Below are 21,005 nucleotides of genomic sequence, written 5' to 3' on the forward strand. Positions count from 1 at the left end.
CCGACAACTACACAGACAAGGCCAACAGTGCCATACAAAGAGCTGTTGATCTCGTCGAAAGACACGGAAATGCAGAACTAGCTCCACTTCATATCGCAGTTGCTCTTCTTGACCCTTCAACAGACGAGGAGGATGAGGGACCGTCAGCCCACCCCTCCCACGGGGGCTCGAGCTCCCCGCTCTTCTGTCAAGTCATCGAACGTGCACATGGTGATCTTCAACTTTTTACCCGCGCGCTCATGAAAAGACTAGTTAGACTCACATCTCAATCCCCTCCCCCCGAGAAGCCCACCCTCTCTCCGGCCTGCCGAAAAGTCCTTACCAACGCTACCGAATTGTCCAAAACACAAAAGGACAGCTATGTTGCTGTGGACCATTTGATCCAGGCTGTCTGCCAGGATCCACAAGTTCAGGCGTCTCTCAAAGACGCCAACATTCCGGATGTCAAGTTCATTGATACTGCCATTCAGCAGATTCGAGGAACAAGGCGCGTCGACTCGAAAACGGCAGATGCGGACAGCGAAGACGAAAATCTCAAGAAATTCACAATAGATATGACAGCTCTAGCTCGGGAGGGAAAGATCGACCCGGTCATTGGACGAGAGGAGGAGATCCGCCGAGTGATTCGTATCCTCAGTCGAAGAACGAAGAACAACCCTGTCCTCATCGGTGAGCCCGGTGTCGGTAAAACTACGATTGTCGAGGGACTCGCCCGTCGCATTGTCAATGCAGATATCCCAGCCAGTCTTTCCCAGTGCAAACTCCTTTCACTCGACGTCGGCTCCCTTGTCGCCGGAAGCAAGTACCGTGGCGAGTTTGAAGAAAGACTGAAAGGTGTCCTCAAGGAAATTGAAGACTCCAGAGAAACGATTGTCTTGTTCGTGGATGAAATCCATCTTCTCATGGGTGCAGGTGCAAGTGGTGAAGGTGGAATGGATGCTGCCAACTTGCTAAAGCCCATGCTTGCTCGCGGACAACTCCACTGTATTGGCGCCACGACGCTTGGCGAATATCGCAAGTATATCGAGAAGGACGCTGCATTTGAACGACGATTTCAGCAGGTTCTTGTCAAGGAACCTTCCGTGTCTGAAACCATCTCCATTCTCCGTGGCTTGAAGGAAAAATATGAAATCCACCACGGTAGTGTTCAGATTCAAGATGCCGCGATCGTCGCCGCAGCTACTCTAGCTGCCCGGTACCTCACAGCTCGTCGGCTCCCTGACTCGGCTGTTGACCTCATTGACGAGGCCGCTGCCGCCGTCAGGGTCGCGCGCGAGTCCGAACCGGAGGCTCTCGATAACCTCGAGCGCAAGCACCGACAACTCGAAATCGAAATTCACGCTCTCAAGCGCGAAAAGGATGATGCTTCGAAAGCTCGCCTCCAGGCCGCTCAACAAGAGGAAGCTAATGTCATGGAGGAATTACGACCGATGCGCGAGAAGTACGATAGCGAGAAGAAACGCAACAAGGCCATTCAGGAAGCCAAAACAAAACTTGATGGCATGAGAGTCAAGCTAGATAATGCTGAACGAAGCGGCAACACTGAGAAAGCCGCCGAACTGAAGTACGGTGGCATTCCTGATCTCCAGCTGCATATTGAGGCGTTAGAGAAGAACAAGGCGAAGGCCGATGAAGAGCGACGCAACCGCCAAGGCGACGCTGGAGAACCTTTGCTAGCTGATGAAGTTGGGCCTGACCAGATCAATGAGATTGTCGCCAAATGGACGGGGATTCCAGTGACAAGACTGAAAACAACCGAAAAGGACAAGCTATTGCACATGGAGAAGTACCTAGGCAAAATTGTTGTTGGCCAGAAAGAGGCTGTGGCATCTGTCTCAAACGCCATCCGTCTCCAACGGTCTGGCCTCAGCAACCCCAATTCTCCTCCAAGCTTCTTGTTCTGTGGCCCGTCTGGTACAGGTAAAACGCTGCTTACCAAGGCTTTGGCAGAATTTCTTTTCGATGATGCCAGGGCCATGGTTCGATTCGACATGTCGGAGTACCAGGAGCGACACTCACTGAGCCGCATGATTGGTGCACCTCCAGGTTACGTTGGACACGATGCAGGTGGCCAGCTGACCGAGTCTCTTCGGCGCCGGCCATTCTCTATCCTCCTGTTTGATGAAGTCGAGAAGGCAGCCAAGGAGGTGCTCACCGTCCTCCTCCAGCTTATGGACGATGGTCGCATCACCGACGGCCAGGGTAGAGTTGTCGATGCCCGCAACTGTATCGTGGTCATGACCTCCAACCTCGGCGCTGAATACCTTGCGCGCCCGGCCACAAAGGATGGCAAGATCGACCCTCAAACCCGTGAACTAGTAATGGGTGCTCTCCGCAACTGGTTCCTTCCTGAATTCCTCAACCGGATTTCTAGCACGGTCATCTTCAACCGTCTTACGAAGAAAGAAATCCGCAAGATTGTCGACCTCCGTCTTAGCGAGATCCAGAACCGTCTCGAGCAAAACAGCCGCAATGTTACAATCCAATGCACTGAAGAAGTCAAGGACTATCTCGGCGAATCCGGCTATTCGCCTGCTTACGGTGCTCGTCCACTAGGACGCATCATCGAGCGCGAGGTCCTCAACCGCCTCGCAGTACTCATCCTGCGGGGAAACATCCAAGACGGCGAAGAGGCTCGGGTGGTCATGCGCGACGGCCGCATCGACGTACTTCCCAACCACGAAGTCGCCGTCGATGAAGATCTGGACATGACTGACGAGGACGACTTCGATGCTGTGGCCGAGATGGAGGATAGCGGCGGTGACATGGACTTGTATGATTAGACATGCAAGAAGAAAAAGTCTTTCAAGCGCGACATTCACGATTTACGAGTTTATGTTTTACTCAGCTGGTGCATTTTTAATTCTCTTTCTATTCTTGTGTTCTTTTGGCGGCATCTTATTGTTGACACCACTTTGTCTCCTCAAGCTGTTAATATCTGATCCCTATACTGTTCATATATGTAAGCTTCATGTACAGAGAGTGAATCTACCTTGGATTTTCTCATATTTCTTACAAGTTGGTGGGGTCGGAAACCTGCCTACTTGGTTAATATACATACAATACAAATAGAACTTGATTTCTCCTATTTCACATACTATGGTTCAATTCAATAATCAACGTACCACGTAGCAGTACTACGATTTACTTATATTCAGCCGTTTGGGATACAAGATATTGCCCTGAAATCAACTTTTATGTGGCAGATGTTGATATTTTGCCAGTTGGCAGTAAGTTTGGAGACTGACTGCATCTCTACTGCTATTTAAGTATCTATTAGTACTATGATGTGTCTATTTATCGAATAATACCAACTGTCGTTAACCATTCATCCTCCTTATGCGCCTTCAATTAAGGCTCATTCCACCGGAGTGGCAAATATATATCGCCGGGACATTAGATGTACCCATGCAATAGTTGAATACTTGAGCGAATGTGTATTTAATTATAAACAATATATTACTTATTATATAGTCCAGCGACGGATACTCGCCTTTTCTCTTGAAATACACGAGAGAGTTCAATTATCCGTAGGTGCGGGTGCCGCGAAGGGCCCCATACTAGTAACGAGTAACAACTAACTCGACGTGTAGGATGCATGCAGCACTCTGCATGCATAATGCTAAGAAATATGAGGCTACCCTGGGCCCCAGGCCCCGAGTCCCGGCAGCTCGTAAAGCTCTGTTGAAACCAAGACTGAACAATAGATGCCTTACCTACTAGGTAGCAAGTCGCATATACCTAATCGGCTTAACGGTGCAAGAACGCCCCCCCCCAGTGGAAAGAAGGCACCAGACTACTATGTACTGCTTGCCCCCCTCTCCCCATTTACAATTCAGATGGCCTTTTTCTCTGGACTCCACAGACGCTGGGCCCAACAATCGAAGAAGAAAAATCGTTACAGTCTTGTCGTGACAAATCCTCTCACTCAAGCATTGACTAGTTACAATGAAGTCTGTGCAGCAAAGTAAGTACGGATTCCCAATTTCCCACCCCGCTGACCGTATCCCGATGTTAAGCCGCAGTTTTAGCCTGCAGGAGCAATGAGCGGGACAATATCCTGCTGGATTTCTAATGCTAGGAAAGATTCTAGTGCGTCTCCCACGGATTAAAGTTGCTTTATCGGCTGGCGCCGCGCTAGGATCGAGACTCAGAGATTAATTAAATTAGTCTGTTGGAGTCCAGCTAGTAAGCGCGTGGCTGCGCCGTAGAAAGGCCTAACTATGTAGGGACATAAAGGCTGCAAGATGGCGGGCGGTTGGGAGGGTAGCGAAGAACTCGCAAGCGATACCAAGGCAAGTAAACGAGAGAAGAAGCGCAGAAAAAGAAAGAAGCTGCCCATCCCACACTCTCGGGTCCAGCCTCCGTCGAATCTGCTGTCGCCCGCCGGTCGGTGAGCCGAGAGCGTCAGCGTCAGTGGCAGCATCAGCACCGATCGGCTTGGGGCCTGACGATCTTCGGGGCGAATACTTCACATTTCAGGGACCGAATATCTGTCTGCTACGCTCCCAGCCAACCAGCGCAGAATGTCGGCGAAGAGTCAAGAGTGAGGGGGTGAGGGGTGAGGGCAACATAACACAACGAATATCAGTCTCTGGTCCATGGACTGGGGTATGATGTTCAACACAGAACCGGGGAACCGAGGCGTATCCATTCCGGATGTGGTTGGAGGTTCAGGACCAGTGGGGAGGGCAGAAACGTGGTTCCGTGGAATGAAATTTGGCCAAGTGCAATAGTCTTGAAAGTTGGGCCTTGCCCGTTGTCCTGTCACTGTCAGGCTGTCACAGTGTGTCACTCCATGATTGCAGTGGGTATTTCCGACTCTGTTCTGAGCGTTGAACCCGACGGGAAAATCAGGTCTGCCTTGAGGACTCGTACTGGAAAACGAGAAATCGAAAATCGAAAATCGAGCCTGTGATCAGAATCCCACCCTGCCATTTTTCGTTTTTTTTTTTTTTTTTTTCTGCAGCCAGCCCGTGATAGACGAAAATCCCAGGCCACCACTGTCGATCATGCAGTGGGCGGCTGGACCTGCAGCTGGGCTGAAGCGCTGAACTGAGCCTGAACTGAGCCTGAACTCAGGCTGAACTCAGGCTGAACACTTGTCGCCTCGCCCGTCTCCACTCACATCTATCATTCTATGGTTCTCGAAGCGTTCTACCGCCCCAAGTTCGGAGAAACGGATGTTTGGCATACTTTATACATAACCATGTAATTGTCTAATTCTTGTCGCAAGGCGTTCCTGTTGTATTTAAAAAGACATGAAAATACGGTACAATAGGTTGCTTAATGGTTATACGTTTAACAAGTATGAAGAATGAAATGAGAATGGCCCCGGGAGATCTGCGTGGTAAGCGACGGGCATTTCCCGATTGGGTAATTGTAGAGATGATTCCATGGTTCCAATTGCATGCAACACTGGAGAAGCAGATCATCGGTGAGGGATTTATTTTTGTAGTGGCGGGCGGACGGTGGTCGGTTCGGAAGGGTCGGATATGTGATGCATCCAATATCAGAAAGTGCATTGAGTAATAATGTTAATTTGTGCATTATTATTATCGCTAGTCACCGATGTAGTACTTACTCTCTATCAAGGGCATTAAGTCTAGTCATTATTACATGGAAGAAAAACAAATGATAATTATATACATCACGAAAAGGAAAGCTTTTGTTTCAGCGTCACATTAAGGCTGCGGTTGATGGTTGTAGTCTGGCGGCCGTGACTCGCGCGTAACTTCGATTGTTACATGCTGTCGAATCTGCAGGGCTCGTTCGGAGCCATCATCGCTCGGATCCGGCGTGTCTGTCTGATGCAGGCTAATGTCGGCTGGGTCTTTCTGGGGAGTGACGACGACGCTTCGATCGTAGTCGCTCATTGGGTAGTGATGGTCTCCTGATCGAAGGTGGCTATTCGGCCCGTAGTGCTTATTATAGCCTGAAGGGTTGTTGTTGCTGTACCAGGCGCCTGACCGGTAGCGGTTGCTGGTGCCCCGTTTCGAACCACCAGTCCAGCTCTTGAGGGCGGGGAAGACGTCGCGTAGGAGGGACCAGATCAGGGGCAGATTGGTGACGAGGATGGCCACGGTTGTTTCGCGGAAGTACCAGTTCATGTAGACGTATGAGATTAAGGATGGGACCAGGCAGTAGACCTTTGTGAGGATGGCGGCGACGATGACGAAGATTCCCATTCCGAAGATGACCAGGAGGATAAGCTTCTGCTTGAGAGGAACACGGACTTGCATTAGCAGTGGGAGTCCGATTAGGAGCATGGCGATATCGCCTGTAATTGCTATGCATCCTTGAATGATTTCGTAGTATTGGAAGGTTGAGCATTGGGCTGCGGTGTGGTTTTAGCTGCATGAAGGAGAGACCTGTTGATGGAGAGATACTGACGGTTCGGAGTAGGCACTGCCCAGTAGTTTGATAAAGGTCTGCAGATGAGGAACAGAGCCAACTCGACTGCGACAAATCCAAAGGCAACGTAGACGGCTAGGTAGTTGACCCATTTCCTCTGAGGCAACCCCTCTCTATAAGAAGCCAAAATGTCAGATAGGACTCAATAATCGATACAAGATTTGAGGAGGGACATACGTGATACGGGAGTAGATAATCAGCATGCATGCCTTCATTGCCCAGATTGCGAGGACAAAGGCATGCTCTGAGACAAAGACCCATTTACTCCCTTTGACTCTCTCCTCGTATATTTCAGGCGTCAGATTCGCCTTGTCCTCGTCCGTCATAAGATTCGATCCTCCGCCCGAAGCAACGGAATTGAGGGCGACGCAGAGAATCGTGTACCAGATGACCGCAAACACCATCACATAGTCGTCCGATTGCAGGTTTCTGATGCCGAGACGCCGTATACGTGCTGTGCTGCAGCATGTGTTAGTATCATGTGAAGCAAACATTATTATTATTAGCATCGAGGACACCTACAATCGCAGCACGACACCGAGCATTCCAACAGCGTACAGGGTCCATGTTTCCCGAGCAAAGCTCCGGCCATATTCGGCGCCCAGGCTCGACATTCTGTCTTGGTGTAACCTGCAAACACAAGGGCCGGATCAGTTGGTGTGACAGCGATTCCACAAAAGGAGTAAAGTACAGGGGAGGAGGGGGGGGGTAAAGTGATATATATGAGATTAGCGAGCCACATACATGGAGGGCTAACTATCGAGGTTGGACGCAGTCAGCATCCGAGTGGGGTCTCCAGCAGAAAGCACACGGGGGGAATCAGGTACCAGGATCAACCCAGTACCCTGGTTGCTTCTAGGAATGACTCGGGATAATCACTAGTACTGCAGAGCAGCAAAGCATGCGCGGTGATAGCACTAAAAATTGGCAGGAGAAGCAAAAAGAACACGGAAGGAAATCAATCACAGATCCCATGCAGAGAACCATGGAGGAGGAGGACGCATTCCCCAATAATAGTTCCGCGCCCACGTACCTCCGCCCACGTACCTCCAGGAACAGACTTTGGTTCATTGCGAAACTCTACTTTACTGGACGCAGGCGGGCTGAGCAATCGTCCACTGGGCGTCAAGAGTGAGGTTGTCAGAGCAGCGGCCTCCATAATTGCTATCCACATTCCGGCCTCTACTGGTGCACTGCCGGCCATACACTGGCGGTGGATAATATGCTGGACGAATCGCACTGCCATTGGAGAACGTGGGAGACCAAGAAAAGACACCCCACGATTGATGGCGAGGTGTTGCCATCGGGGACGAGGAGTGATCCTCGGCGGGCCTCGAAGAGATGCCCCAAAAGGTAATTAACCCTGACAGCTTTATTTGATTGGCTGATCTGGCAGCGGGCTTCGACTGGATCTCCCGAGGCCACTAATTTAGCCAAACCTTAAGTAGCCACTATTCCCAATTAGATTTACCCAGATATCTACTATTACCAAAATAGGCTAGGGCAGTCCATCACTCTTTCTGGCACTGACACCCCGACAGCGAACAGCGAGCAGACGAGCAGAAGCAGCACCGATCGGCTGTTCATCTTTCTTCGTTGGTCGTCTCCCAGTGCTCTAGAAGGAATTTAGCCGATCTTCGCGCCCAGTCACGTCAAACCGTATTCACTTTAGCACGAGCCTCCAGTACTGAAGAAAGTTAAGAGACTCCAAAACTTTGACGGAGATGAATTAACCCGGACTCAAGCCACCGGGGGCTTTCCCTCGTTTCTTTACCGGTAGGGACAGGGATATTAAGGCTTTTTTACTAATTATACCTGGAGCAGGCTTGACGGGCTGTCCGAGATGTTCTGGATTGCCGGCACATCGCCCGCCGTCAGTGGTTGGTCTCGTGTCTGCGAAGTGGGAACATCCACCACCCCCGGCGGCGCAGAGGTGGATCGGCCAGCCATCGTGCATCGCGGCACCCTCAGCAGTCAGCACTCAGCGCAATGTCCCATCTGCATCGTGGCATCACCAGGACGGACCAGCGGAGTTTCCCTTTTCTTTTTTTCTTTTTCCCGCCTCGATCGAGATCTTGAAGCAGACATCGAACCTCCGTGCGAGAGCCACTCGGCTTTTCTCCCATTGCGTCGGATCCAGGGCAAGCGTTTGATTCGAAGAATCAAAGTTCAACCCAGCAGCTGGACTGCAACCTGGTTCCATCACCAGTGCCCGTCGGTTATTTGGACCTTGGTTCCAGGGATCAACTTTCTTCTCCAGTGCTTTTTGGCCGGAATGTCATACCACTCGCCGAAACATGTCACTAATAATATGCATTGGTAAATTGGAGCGGATTCCTGCCGTCGCCGTCTCCTAAACAAACGGCTAGATTAGATGAAGGGGGGGGAGGGTTCCATGGTCTCCCTTATCTTGTTACGTGTTTCCGTGTCTATCATGTAACGGAACCTTGAGAGTTGAGCTGCGATTGGGTGTTTCTACCGGCGAATTGTGTGCCACCTTGTCAATGCCTAAGGGGGATGGCAAATTTCTCCGAGCTAAAAGGCCCTCTCATCTGGCAACCAGCGCGAAGAACTCGAGGAATGGACTATATTTGGAGGACTCCAACGATGTTATAACGGAAACGAGTGAGTTGTGCCTGGTTGGCTATCGGCATAATGATCGACTCTCTAGGGCTGCTTTCCCACGCTGTCCTTCCAACCGTTGCCAACTTGCTATGTCTCGTTCCACCAAGCAAGTCCGGCATGCGTTGACGATGTGCAGAGCACAGGCTGAACTATTATCCACACCAAAAGGATCTTATTCAAGGGTGATCAGTGACCACGCCATGAAACATCCGTTTCCGGACGGCGGCTAAGCATTCATCTATCGGCGACAGTCGAGATCTCGAACTTTGTGCTGCGTCCATCGATGGCATCGGAGATTGACCCGTTTTGATCGAATTAATATAAGAAAGTTTTCTGGAGTATTGATAACTTCAGCTAGATTGACTTGAGTTTAAAAAAAAGTCAATTGCCGACTAGCGCAGCAAAGTGCGACCTTCTGTCCTAAATTCCCTCAGTTGCAGCGCTTTGCCATCCAGACTCTGGAACTTCACATGAAAAACATAGTTACTCGGTGACAATGGCATTAGTATTTGTCAAAGGATTTGGATCTAATGCAACACTGCCAGAATCTCGCCAAGCAGCCTCGATCCCGATCCACTGTATCTAGTTTGCCCAGGATGCGACTTGCCAGGCTGTCAAACTGTCAGTGTCAGGCCATCAGTCTGCAACCTGCATAATTATCATATAATCAAATGCGAATTCCGGATGCACTGGATAACCTGCCTCCCTATCTTCATCCATGGGTTCGAGGCCGATAGTGCAAAGGCTCGACCCACGTTCTGGCGGCGATTGTGTGAGCGGGTCAACGTGGGTTCTTTTAGTCCCCGGGCCATCATACCCACGACTCCGTAAGACGCCCCCATAGTAAAAGCTTCGAGCGCACAGCTCAGGGCTGAGACTGAGATTTGGAAGATGCGCCGCTAAACGAATGTCTTGGTGTCTAAGAAAACCGGGACGGCGAGCCGAAACCAGCCGGTGAATGTGTTTGTTCCTGAGGTGGATTCCGATGAAGCGACCGACCGACTTCTTCTGCATGTCTAGGTTGGCTCAGCTTCTTCTTTTTTTCCGTGGAGGGCGCCGAGATTGACCCCCTGCTAGTGAATTTGCAACTCTTGCCCTAGCTTCTCTCACTTTGAAATTTTCCCTCCAGTGCCAGTGTTAAGTTCCCGGCATTCCTTTGCGACGATATATATTTACTGAGTATTTGGGATGACTCAATACTGAATACACTATCAGCTTCTTCCCCCCGAACAAAACCGTGGAGGCCTTCCCAATACAGAAAATGGAGAATATCCGGGGTAAACCAGCTGTGGAGGCGCTGTTGTGTGCTCAATGCTGAGTCCCCATTCCGATCTCCTGATGGACAGCACAACCAAAGGCATTTATTTCTGTTATAAATCTCCCGTCGACGGAGGAGCACTTTCGCCAGCACTGATAAAAACCCGTGGCCGGGCCATCTGCTGGAGCTCCCTCTTCCGGCTTAGCCTCCCGGCTATTCCAAGCCAATGAGTGCCTGCAATGGCCAGGTGGCCCCATCTGGCGGGCATCCGACGGCTGTGACTGGCTCATATTGAGGTCGCCATCCGAAGATTCTATGGAACGTGGTCCCATCGCGGACTCCACTCTTCAAAGAGCACTAAACTGTAACTTGAAACGGAGCAGTTCCTGGGCTCCCTCGCATGCCATTGCCATCTGACTATAAACTCCCAACTCTCGCCTTGCTTCTTCTGATCGTCCTCCCTTCTTTGGACTTTGAACGGCTTCGGGCTTCCTTTCTTTCTCCTTTGTTCCCGCCTTACAAAGAGCCAGGACTGGCCCTTAAACCACACTACTGCCTACTGCCTTTGCGCCACCGGGTACAAAAACCTTATCGGCTGTGCGCGCACCGCGTTCTAGAATATTACCCCCCCTTGCCCGAATTCCGTTTCCACTTCCCACACCCAATATGGCTGCTGAACGCTCGGATGAAAAGGGAGTTGTCGACTCATCTACGGAGGAGCAGCGCTCTTCACTAGAACTGGTGAATGCCTCTGGCCACCGTCAGGAACTAGAGCGCAACTACAGTCTGCTGAGTATCTGTGCCCTCGCCATCACGACGGGAAACACATGGATTGCCCAGGGAGGAAGTGTGGCCACTGCCCTGTACAATGGAGGGCCGTCTGGTGTTATATATGAGTTTATCGCAGTGTCGGTCTGCTACTGGATGGTGGCTGCCTCTATTGCTGAATTGGCCTCGGGGATGCCGTCTGCTGGTGGTGGTATGTTAAATATCATCACCTTACCCGGGTAATGGATGGATGTGTCTTTTGCTAATTATGATATCTAGTCTACCACTGGGCTTCTATCACTGCCGGGAAGTATGGTCGTATCTGCGGGTTCTTTGCGGGCTGGTGGAATTGTTTGGCCTGGGTCCTCGGTGGCGCCTCTGTGTCTGCTATTCTCGGGCAACAGACCGTTTCCATGTATGCGCTGATGCACCCGGGATTCGAGATGAAGTCATGGCATGTCTTCATCAGCTTCATCATCTGCACCTGGCTCTGCTGCTCTATTGTTCTGTTCTTGAACCGCTTCCTACCCCAGTTGAACAACCTCGGAGGGTTCTTCATCTTGGCCGGTGTGCTGATCACCATTATTGTCTGCGCCTGCATGCCCCATGTCAACGGCATCCCCTATGCCACAAACGAGGACGTCTGGCGGACCTGGACAAACTCTACCGGGTACTCTAGCAATGGTTTCGTCTTCGTTGCCGGTATGCTTAACGGGGCCTACGCTGTTGGCACGCCCGACTGCTCGACCCATCTTGCAGAGGAGATCCCCAAGCCCAGCAAGAACATCCCCAAGGCTGTCTTTGCCCAGATGAGCATCGGCTTCGTCGCGGGGCTGCTTTATATGATTGCGCTCTTCTACGCCGTCAACGACATCGGGGCCGTCTTGGACAGCTCTTTCCCCCTTGCTGAGATCTACCACCAGGCCAGTGGGTCGAGGGGCGGTGGCCTTGGTCTCCTGATTGTGACCTTCCTGCCCACCGTCATCAACTGCGCGGGCTGCTACATCACTGCTGGCCGCACCCTCTGGACACTTGCTCGTGACCGCGCGACTCCGTTCCCCAACCAGGTCGGCCGCATCAACTCCACCATGCACAACCCCTTCAATGCCACCCTCATCTGTGGCGCCGTGATGACCATCCTCGCCTGTATCTACGTTGGCTCCACCACGGCCTTCAACGCCTTCGTCGGCTGCTTCGTGCAGCTTTCCTCTCTTTCCTACTTCGCCGCTATCTTCCCCCACATCCTCACCCGCCGCTCCTCCTTCGTCCGCGGATACTTCTGGATGGGCAACTTCGGATACATCATCAACACCCTCAGCTGCATCTACATCATTGCCTTCGTCGTTATCTTCTGCTTCCCATTCTCGCTTCCCACGGACGCTGCTTCCATGAACTACGCCAGCTTGATGACCGGCGGTTTGACCATCTTCGTCGCCATCAACTGGTTCTTCAGAATGCGATCATACGAGGGCCCTAAGTTCGTGCCTCTAACGGACCGGGCTCTTTTGGACGATGCAAAATAGACGACACGACACTTTTTTCATTACGCGGAGGAATTAGTTCCAGGATTGTACAAATATTAATTATGCCCTAACCTAACTATAGATTGGACGCTTATGCGGACCCTACTTAAAAGATTCAAGATACCTACCTTTCTGTCGATCGCTACGACTCATTCTGTATATACAACTCATGCAACTCATAATGATAATCTATATTTTCATGAACATATATCCAATGAACTTCAATTTTCTAAATCAAATACGTAGACTATAAACGTCCCTTGCTATCCTTTAGTACAATCTTAGATCGCGATCACGTGATCACGCGCACCCCCCCCCCCCCCCCCCCCCCCCCCCGTCGCGACGCGAGATTCTTCCTCACGCCGTCAACGAACGGAATTAGACCCATGCCCCAACAAACGACATATAGACCATCCCCAGCTATGGTCTTTAAGCCGTTCAAACCTCCTTCAATAAGGAAACCGACTCAGCCTCAATCTCAACCCCCAAAGCCGCACACTGAGCTCCCCGAAATCGACGATGGCCCGGCGCAGAAGCGGCCACGCCTGTCAACCGAAAATACGAATGGCGCTGGCAACACGCGGCGGCGGCCTTTGCTCCAGGTGAGCAATGTTAGTGCCAGTGAGGCTTCGAAACCGAAACCTGGTTCTGGTTCTGGTTCTGGGGCTGGAGCCGGTGATGGCGTTGGTGATGGCGTTGGTGGTTCGTCTGGGGAGAAGTATTTTAATGTGCTATGGTATGGTATATCTATCTATCTATTCCGTGGAACCAATCATATCCTGGAATTGAGTGGGTGATTTTTTCTTTTATCATTTGGTAGTATGGGAAGCGCTAACGTATTATGGGCCGGCCTGAATATAGGCGAAAACCCACTACGAAGAAGAACAAGACCTGGGATGGTGACGGGGTGGTTTCAACGCGGGAAGGCTATCTCTATTTGCAGGATGTCTCGGGCAAGGAGATGGGTCGGGCAGCGTACGCATCTGCATCCACTCTAAAGGAGGGCGCGATCCTCTCGATTGGAGGGAAGGAGGTCGAGGTTGATTCGGAGATCTCGAAGAAGGAGTATATCTCGGGGAGACAGTTTCAGGGGACAAACAAACAGGAGAGAGCATCAGCCCCATCCCCTGCGCCACGGTCTTCGCCAAGGAAACAGAAAGTACCAGTGAAAAGGACATCATCTGCTTCTGTGTCAAGTACTAGTCGTCTGGACAAAAATGCATCGCAGCCTCCGGTCTCTGGTGGTCCTGGTTCTGGTTCTGGACCGGGGAAGACCCGGGTCAAAGAGAGTCGACCATCCAGTTTAGCGAGTCGAGGCTCGGTTTCCGGTGCGTTTAAGAAGCCCTTACTTGAGAGCACGGTTATGCCTGTTACCCCGTCTGAAGAACCTACCCCACGCCATGACCCGAAGCAGCCCGGGGCGTTGATAATGCCGCGGCCTAGCTCGGTGCCCAAAGGGAAACGAATTGTGGATGTTGTCGTTGATCCTATTCTGGGTAAGCATTTACGGCCGCACCAACGTGAGGGTGTGAAGTTTTTATATGAGTGCGTTATGGGAATGAGGTCGTTTAATGGCGAAGGCGCGATTTTAGCCGACGACATGGGTCTTGGGAAAACACTGCAAACTATAACTCTGCTGTGGACCTTGCTGAAGCAGAATCCGGTATATGAGAGCGCGCCAGTCATTAAGAAGGCTTTGATTGTTTGCCCGGTCACGTTAATCAATAACTGGAGAAGAGAGTTTCGGAAATGGCTTGGGAACGAGCGCATCGGTGTTTTTGTCTTTGACGATAAGAGGAAGCGATTGACGGATTTCACTATGGGTAAAGCCTATAGCATCATGATTGTCGGCTATGAGAAGTTGAGGACAGTCCAGGAGGGCTTAGCTCGTGGAAATGGAGTTGACATTGTCATTGCGGATGAAGGGCATCGGCTGAAGACGCTTCAGAACAAAAGCGGACAGGCAATTCAGTCACTCAATGCTAATAAGAGAGTTATCCTCTCCGGAACTCCCATTCAGAACGACTTGAAGGAGTTTTTTGCCGCCGTGGATCTTGTCAACCCAGGTATTCTGGGATCATTCAAATCCTTTATTAAAGAGTTTGAGGGTCCTATTGTGAGGAGCAGGCAGCCGGAGGCCACGGAGAAAGACATCGAAAAGGGAGAAGCTAGAAACGAAGAGCTTCGAGAGCTAACCTCAAAGTTTATGCTACGGAGGACGGCAGATATTCTAGCCAAGTATCTGCCCCCAAAGACCGAGTACGTCTTGTTCTGCAACCCTACCAATACGCAATCGAAGATATACCAGAATGTGCTTGCTTCGCCAGTTTTCCAGTGCGCCATCGGTAACTCCGAGAGTGCCTTGCAACTCATCACCATCCTCAAGAAGGTGTGCAACAGTCCTTCTCTGCTTTCGCCAAAGAATGTCAATGAGACACCGAGCGAGACCATCTCCGCCCTCCTATCGTCACTGCCGCCGAATCTCCTCCGTCACTTCTCTCCATCATGTAGTGCGAAGATCCGCGTTCTGGACCAACTTCTGCATCATCTACGCACGTCGACCTCCGAGAAGATCGTCCTCGTCTCAAACTATACCTCAACCCTAAACCTCCTCGCCAACCTCCTAACCTCCCTCTCCTTCCCCTTTCTCCGCCTCGACGGCTCTACCCCAGCGCAGAAACGCCAGGGCCTAGTCGAAGACTTCAATCGCCTCTCACCAGATCTCTGCTTCGCCTTTCTCCTCTCAGCCAAGGCAGGCGGAACCGGCCTGAACCTGATCGGCGCCAGCCGTCTCGTCCTCTTTGACGTAGACTGGAACCCAGCGACAGACATCCAAGCCATGGCCCGTATCCACCGCGACGGCCAAAAGCGCCACTGCCATATCTACCGCATCCTACTCAAGGGTAGTCTAGAGGAGAAGATCTGGCAGCGCCAGGTCACCAAGATCGGTCTTGCGGATAGTGTTATGGAGCATAAGGATAGTGTCGCGCAGTTCTCCCGCAATGAACTCAAGGACCTTTTCAGGTTGGATGTGGAGAGTAAATGCCAGACGCATGACCTTTTAACATGTGATTGCGGTGGCAGGGGACACACAACGACCCCGGATAGCGACGATACGCCAACAGAAGAAGAAGAAGAAGAAGAAGATCCAGAAGAACTTAGCGAAGAGCACAACGGCGGCAACGAATCAGATATATCGCTCCCTGACCTCCCAACTCTCATGAAAGCTTCCGAGGTAGACATGGAAGAGCAAGAACGGCTAGTCAAGGAGAGACCCAGCCTCTTAAGATCCAAAAATAAGAATAAGAGCTCTGACGGCCGCACCAGCAATGGCAACAGCAAACAAAAAATCCAAGAAAGTCTCTCGCACTACACCCATATCGACCCCTCGCTGTTCCTCCCAGCGGCCTCAGCGACTGAGCAAGAACAGTCTGAAGGACTAGATCTAGACCAGGCTATCGACGACGAAGTGTTGCGCTCTTTACTTAAAGACGAGGAGAACCGGGTCCATTATATATTCAAGAAGTCGGCTAAGCCCGAGGTCAAAGAGGACGCCGATCCTCACGAAGCAGCCGAAAGTGGGAGGTCCAAGCCCAAGTCTCACAAAGGAGCTGGGGCTAAAACTGCGGTTGGAAATGGCACGGTGGACTCCCCGGTTGATTTATCAGATTAGGGTTACCTAAGACTACTTAACTAAAATTAATAGACACGTATACATACAGCTCTATTCTTTCGAATGTACCTAATTTAGATTTAGATTTATATTCTCATGTTAAATTACCGCGTTCCCGTCTCACTGGCAAGTGACGCTATTAGGGGTTCAATACTATAGATATGGATGGATGAACGTTTCATGTCGATTTAAGCTAAACTCGAATTTCTAATCTAGGCTAATATTCAGTTGGGAGAATCGTGGAAACAGGGGAATCGGTATCGCGTAAACAAACGTCAATGTAACTGGGTCGGGCGCTAAGTAGATTGTAGTAAGACTGTAAGACTGTAGGGGGGTACGTTAAGTATATTGTCGGATGCAGACATGAAATGAAAATATGGAAGGAAATAATCAATAGTTTGATCGGGGAATAAAGGAAACCAGGATAAATGGAATAAGATAGCCACCAGAAATGCAATGCAGATGCTCAAATACAACACGGTCAGATAAAACCAGAAAAAGAAAAAGGGAGGTAGAGAGAAAGTAACCCCATTCGGTATAACTCCACAATTTCATACCAACACCGGCAGGAGAGGATGGAGGGTTGGTTAGTCCCGTCAATACTTCAACTTCCCAACGAGTCCAAACGTATAAGCGGCCTCTGCCTCACCCTTCATCTGGATCATGTAAACGCGGGAACTTCCACTCGTGACACCGCCCTTATGAGCAACAGTGGGTCCATCCTCGTTCTCCTCGCGCACGGAAACAGCAATTCCAGTTCTCGCGACGCGTTCGAAGCAGCTCTCGTCGAGGCAGACGTCGAGTAGGACTTCACCGCGTGTCTTGCCGCGGATGACAATGCGCTTCTCGTTGCGCCTTTCCATAACTCGTTGTGGCGACGCTGCACCTGAAGAGGGCGGACTTGTGTCTTCGGGGCTTCCGTCAGGTCCACCGGTAGCTGCTGTGTCTGGACGGCGAGGTTCAGGAGCTGGTGAGGGTGCGGGCATGATTGTTAGGCGGGCAGCGCCCATATCGCGCCACTTTGATTGGGTTTCGCGGGCGTAGAGACGAATCTTCGCGTTTGAAAGACCGATTCCATCGACGCCCTTGATTGCAGCTGCGATCCTGCCGATTCCGCCGCCGTTGGATCCAGCGCCGGAGGCGGCAGAGCTTGAGAACAGGCTTCCACCTTCTCCGTCCTTTTGACGACTGCGCGATGTAACGGAGGACCGAGAGATGCTGAACATTTTGCTTCCTGCGCCGAAGCGTTTGAGAGCCGAAAAGGCGCTGCTCATTGTGCCAACACTACTTTCTGAGTTGTCTGCCAAAGAGCGCGGAGAGCTGGAGGCGCGGTAGCTCTTTCTGCGGCGGGGCCATCCGAAGAAGCTAGAGCTCTTGGTTGCGCGCTCAAGTGGAGCTGGGAGATCGTGGAGATCATCCAAGGGTCCCCGTGCATTTTGTAGTGCAATGTATGTTGGGTTGTTGGTGCGGGCGTGGTTGATCAGGCCGTAAAGGGCTTCGCACTCGTCTGCATTCCGGGAACGGAACATGATGTTGTTGCTCCAAGTAACCCTAGATCGTTGAGTGGGAGGAGAGCGCATGCTGATGTCAATGGCCGTCCCACGGCGTATAGGTACGAGTGGTGTTAGCTCGAGGGCAATTATCGGGCGGACATTCTTCGAAGGCGCATCGTCGCCGTTTGCGAGCGGGTCATCTTTCATTTCATAGGCTTCAACAAGCCCGGGGCTAATGATGACCTTGCATTCATCTGGCAGGATGCTTTCCCAGGAGCCCTTATCAGACCAAGCGAAAACCGTGGCGATTGCGAAGGACGACTTGCTTGGCTGAGAGGGAACGGATCGATAACCGGCTTGATGTGTCGAGTTCGACAAGGACAAGGTACTCGAGACGGGCGAGAGGTCTGACTCTTGCTCCTCGGGCTTAGGGTCTCCGCGAACTGTCTTTGATCGCACCCTCGAGGGAATTTCATCCTCTGAGTCGTCATCCGAACTGTCCGTGACGGTGTCTGAGTCGGAATACATGTCATAACGGCGGACAGTAGAGGTCTCGGAATAATCAGAGTCGGAATCTGACGCAGTGGAAGGCTCATATTCGTGTTTCAAGGGGGAAGAACCCCGCCGCCTAACTCGTCCAGCAGTTGGGCTTAGAATCGGAGTGCTGGAGCTGGTGGAACTGGGCGAGCGCGAATGGGGAGGAGGCGGTGGAGGCTCATCTCCGTTTGACGCGTCAGACTCGGATCCGGAGCGAGAGTGTGTTTTTCTCTTTGTTGGGGTTTCCGGAAGAGCGTCATAGTCTAGATCATATTCTTCCTCGGGTTCAGGGTCTGGTATATAAGATGTACTACTGCCCTGTCGGAGTTTCGGGATGCAAGGTAGATCTGCCGAAGGCACGGACGACACCCGCGGACTCTCCTCGGGCTCATCTCGAGCGGGAGTCTTCGGTGTAACCTTTGTTGCATTATAGGAAGGCGCAGTTTGCTTAGATTGTTGGACCCCATCACGATCCCGGGAGGGAGTTGAAGGAGTTGCATCAGCTGCGTTTGGAGCAGGTCCCGTAGGTGAAAGAGGGCTTTGGGGCGCAAGTTCCCCGTATTTGGATATTCTCTTTGCGCCTGAACGCTTGAGACCCTGCGGTGACTTGTCCTCGCCAATAACGAGTTTGCGTGGATCTCTGGAATGAAGGATGGATTGGGCCTGGGACGAAGCCTTGGATAGTTCTGTCTCCATAGCATCGTAATCAGATTCGCGAGTAATATCAGTCTGCGATGAAATCTGTGATTCGGTGGCTGCCAGTGACTCAAGGGTGCTAGGGTCTGACCAGGCCTCCTTGGCAGTCCAGGAGCGTCGTGATGCACGGGATGACGTTGGCTTCTCCCCGATAGGGATGGCGACGTTACTTGGGCTCGGAGGAGTTCGTTGAGCGAGCGAAACGTCATTTGGAGAAGAGACTGTCTGTGCGCGTTGCCGTTGCCTTGCACGATCGATGAAGCTCTGGGACCGAGAGATGGCAGGTGGTACTGGCGTCCTTCCCAACATTTGAATCCATTCCATCCCCACCTCGAACTCATCAATCTGGAGTGAGAGAAGCTCTTGGAATCGCCTTTCGCGGGCTGGCGGGCTGCGGATCATAACCACCAGTTCTCCCTTCTTATCTCCACTGCGGGCAGAAACGCATCCAATATCAATGGGTGGGAAGAGCAACCAACGGTCTGCATGGTCGATCTCACAAATAAGCAAGTCTCCTCCAGGCCCATGCTCTGTGGCGTTATCTCGGAAGAGAATCTCTGCACGACAGTCGATGACCTGTCCGCTCGAATGATATAGGGATAAGTTGAAGAAATCACGGGCACGGACTCTGCGAGTCCTGTCGACGGTCACACCCGTCAGAGCCCCCAGTGTTTCAGGGTCCCGGGCACGACTTGAATCAATAGCCGAAGCAGACTCGTCCTCGAGCCTCGCCCTTTCCTCTCGTGCACGACGACGAGCCTCCACCACAAGGTCCTGATAGTTCATGGCGATCTCTTCGGCCTTGGGAGACGGCTCGAGCATGTTGATCCCTTTGAATGTCTTTGCGAGGTATTTTAGGCGTACCAAAGGGCGCTTCAGCAGATAAGCAACGTCAACCTTCTGCCCATCCCCATCCACCACATCGCCATTCTCGTCTCTGGACATCCCATCATCGAGGCTCTTTGTATCGGCGTCTTTTGTCTCCTCACCGTCTTCCAGTGGTGCCAGATTAACAACCACATCCTTGAACCCTAATCTCCAAGCTTTCAGATATTCGCGGTATACTTTTTGGGCTCCATTTGCCCACTGAAGTAAACCATCCGCAGCCTCAAGCGGAATGCGCTTGTGTAACAATTTCAGTCGCTCAATGGCAACCCCCATATTCACAATTGGTTTTGTAAAGGTGAGCTCATCCTTGGGGTCCGCTGAAGGCCGGAAAAGGCCAGCAGCGATAGCCGAGTCCGACCGAGAAAGAACGCAAGTGAGAAGCACTGGGATCACACCACCGACAAGGGTCCTGAGCTCACGCATATACTTGGCTTCATCCAGCGAGAGCTCCTTGAGGATATCGGCGACTGTGGGGTTCCGATTCCTGCTACCTCTTAGACTTCTGGCAGACCGTAGGCTTCTGCTTCTCGTGGTTGATGTTGAAAGGACGGATATCAAGTCGTCATGCGTAGTGAGCTTCTTCATTTGGGAGGAAACCAAGGAAAGTGAGTTAGGGTCCACCTTGTCTCTTTCCTCACTCGCGTAAGTAGTTTGAGAAGGAGTCCTTTTCTTCTCCGTTACTTCAGAAGCGGTCATTTCTGATCGTGTCTTGTCGCGTGTGCTCATCGACTCAACCGATGCGATTGTTGACAGCCGGTGATTGCCGGTGCTGGGGAAAGGTCGGTTCCGGCCCAGTGGCACTGGAGCGTTGTTACCAGAGACTTCAGATTCCCCAGATAATGGGAAAGTACCAGTTTCAGACGCATCTTCTTTCTCGTCGAGCTTGCGGCTGCCTTCCCTGCTAGCGCCAGAAGATGTCCGGCCATGTTTCTTCTCGCTAGATTTCCTCCTTTGGGGAGATGGCGAAGTATCTCTCTGCGACTCCCTCGTCTTGGGCCTGTCATCTCGTGATTTTGGTCGATCGCCACTAGATGCGGTCTCTCCACTCTTAGATCGTCGTTTAGGCGTCTTTTGAGAGAGGTCGCTGATGACAGAAGATTCGGGACTGGATACCCGGCTGGATTTTTCTT

The 21,005-nt window shown here is 51.6% G+C and overlaps 5 protein-coding genes across 5 annotated transcripts; 4 read left to right on the forward strand and 1 right to left on the reverse strand.

The window, feature by feature from the left end:
- Nucleotides 1-17: 17 nt before the first annotated feature.
- On the forward strand, nt 18-2,783 carry ASPSYDRAFT_38547 (ATP-dependent Clp protease ATP-binding subunit; the record flags this gene model as incomplete). Its single annotated transcript, XM_040845736.1, has 1 exon — nt 18-2,783. A coding segment is annotated over one exon (2,766 nt), but the record flags the coding sequence as incomplete, so codon positions are not given.
- A 2,747-nt stretch (nt 2,784-5,530) lies between these two features.
- On the reverse strand, nt 5,531-7,486 carry ASPSYDRAFT_167035 (uncharacterized protein). Its single transcript, XM_040843375.1, has 5 exons — nt 7,159-7,486; nt 6,937-7,044; nt 6,592-6,873; nt 6,394-6,527; nt 5,531-6,337 (listed from the first exon to the last, which is right to left on the reverse strand). Coding segments are annotated over exons 1-5 (1,179 nt in total). The 5' UTR covers nt 7,161-7,486; the 3' UTR covers nt 5,531-5,684.
- A 505-nt stretch (nt 7,487-7,991) lies between these two features.
- ASPSYDRAFT_274598 (uncharacterized protein) lies at nt 7,992-8,828 on the forward strand. Its single transcript, XM_040844397.1, has one exon. The coding sequence runs from the start codon at nt 8,258-8,260 to the stop codon at nt 8,735-8,737; it is 480 nt and encodes a 159-aa protein (XP_040707689.1). The 5' UTR covers nt 7,992-8,257; the 3' UTR covers nt 8,738-8,828.
- A 2,135-nt stretch (nt 8,829-10,963) lies between these two features.
- ASPSYDRAFT_83924 (putative choline transport protein) lies at nt 10,964-12,588 on the forward strand (the record flags this gene model as incomplete). The annotated part of the gene is made up of 2 exons (XM_040851281.1): nt 10,964-11,276; nt 11,345-12,588. The coding sequence occupies 2 exons, from the start codon at nt 10,964-10,966 to the stop codon at nt 12,586-12,588; spliced, it is 1,557 nt and encodes a 518-aa protein (XP_040707690.1).
- A 422-nt stretch (nt 12,589-13,010) lies between these two features.
- Nucleotides 13,011-16,261, forward strand: ASPSYDRAFT_53507 (DEAD/DEAH box helicase; the record flags this gene model as incomplete). Its single annotated transcript, XM_040848698.1, has 2 exons — nt 13,011-13,324; nt 13,450-16,261. 2 exons carry the CDS (start codon nt 13,011-13,013, stop codon nt 16,259-16,261), a joined length of 3,126 nt encoding a protein of 1,041 aa, XP_040707691.1.
- Nucleotides 16,262-21,005: the final 4,744 nt, after the last annotated feature.

This window comes from Aspergillus sydowii (genome assembly GCF_001890705.1).
Source record: "Aspergillus sydowii CBS 593.65 unplaced genomic scaffold ASPSYscaffold_1, whole genome shotgun sequence".
NCBI classification, from domain to species: domain Eukaryota; kingdom Fungi; phylum Ascomycota; class Eurotiomycetes; order Eurotiales; family Aspergillaceae; genus Aspergillus; species Aspergillus sydowii.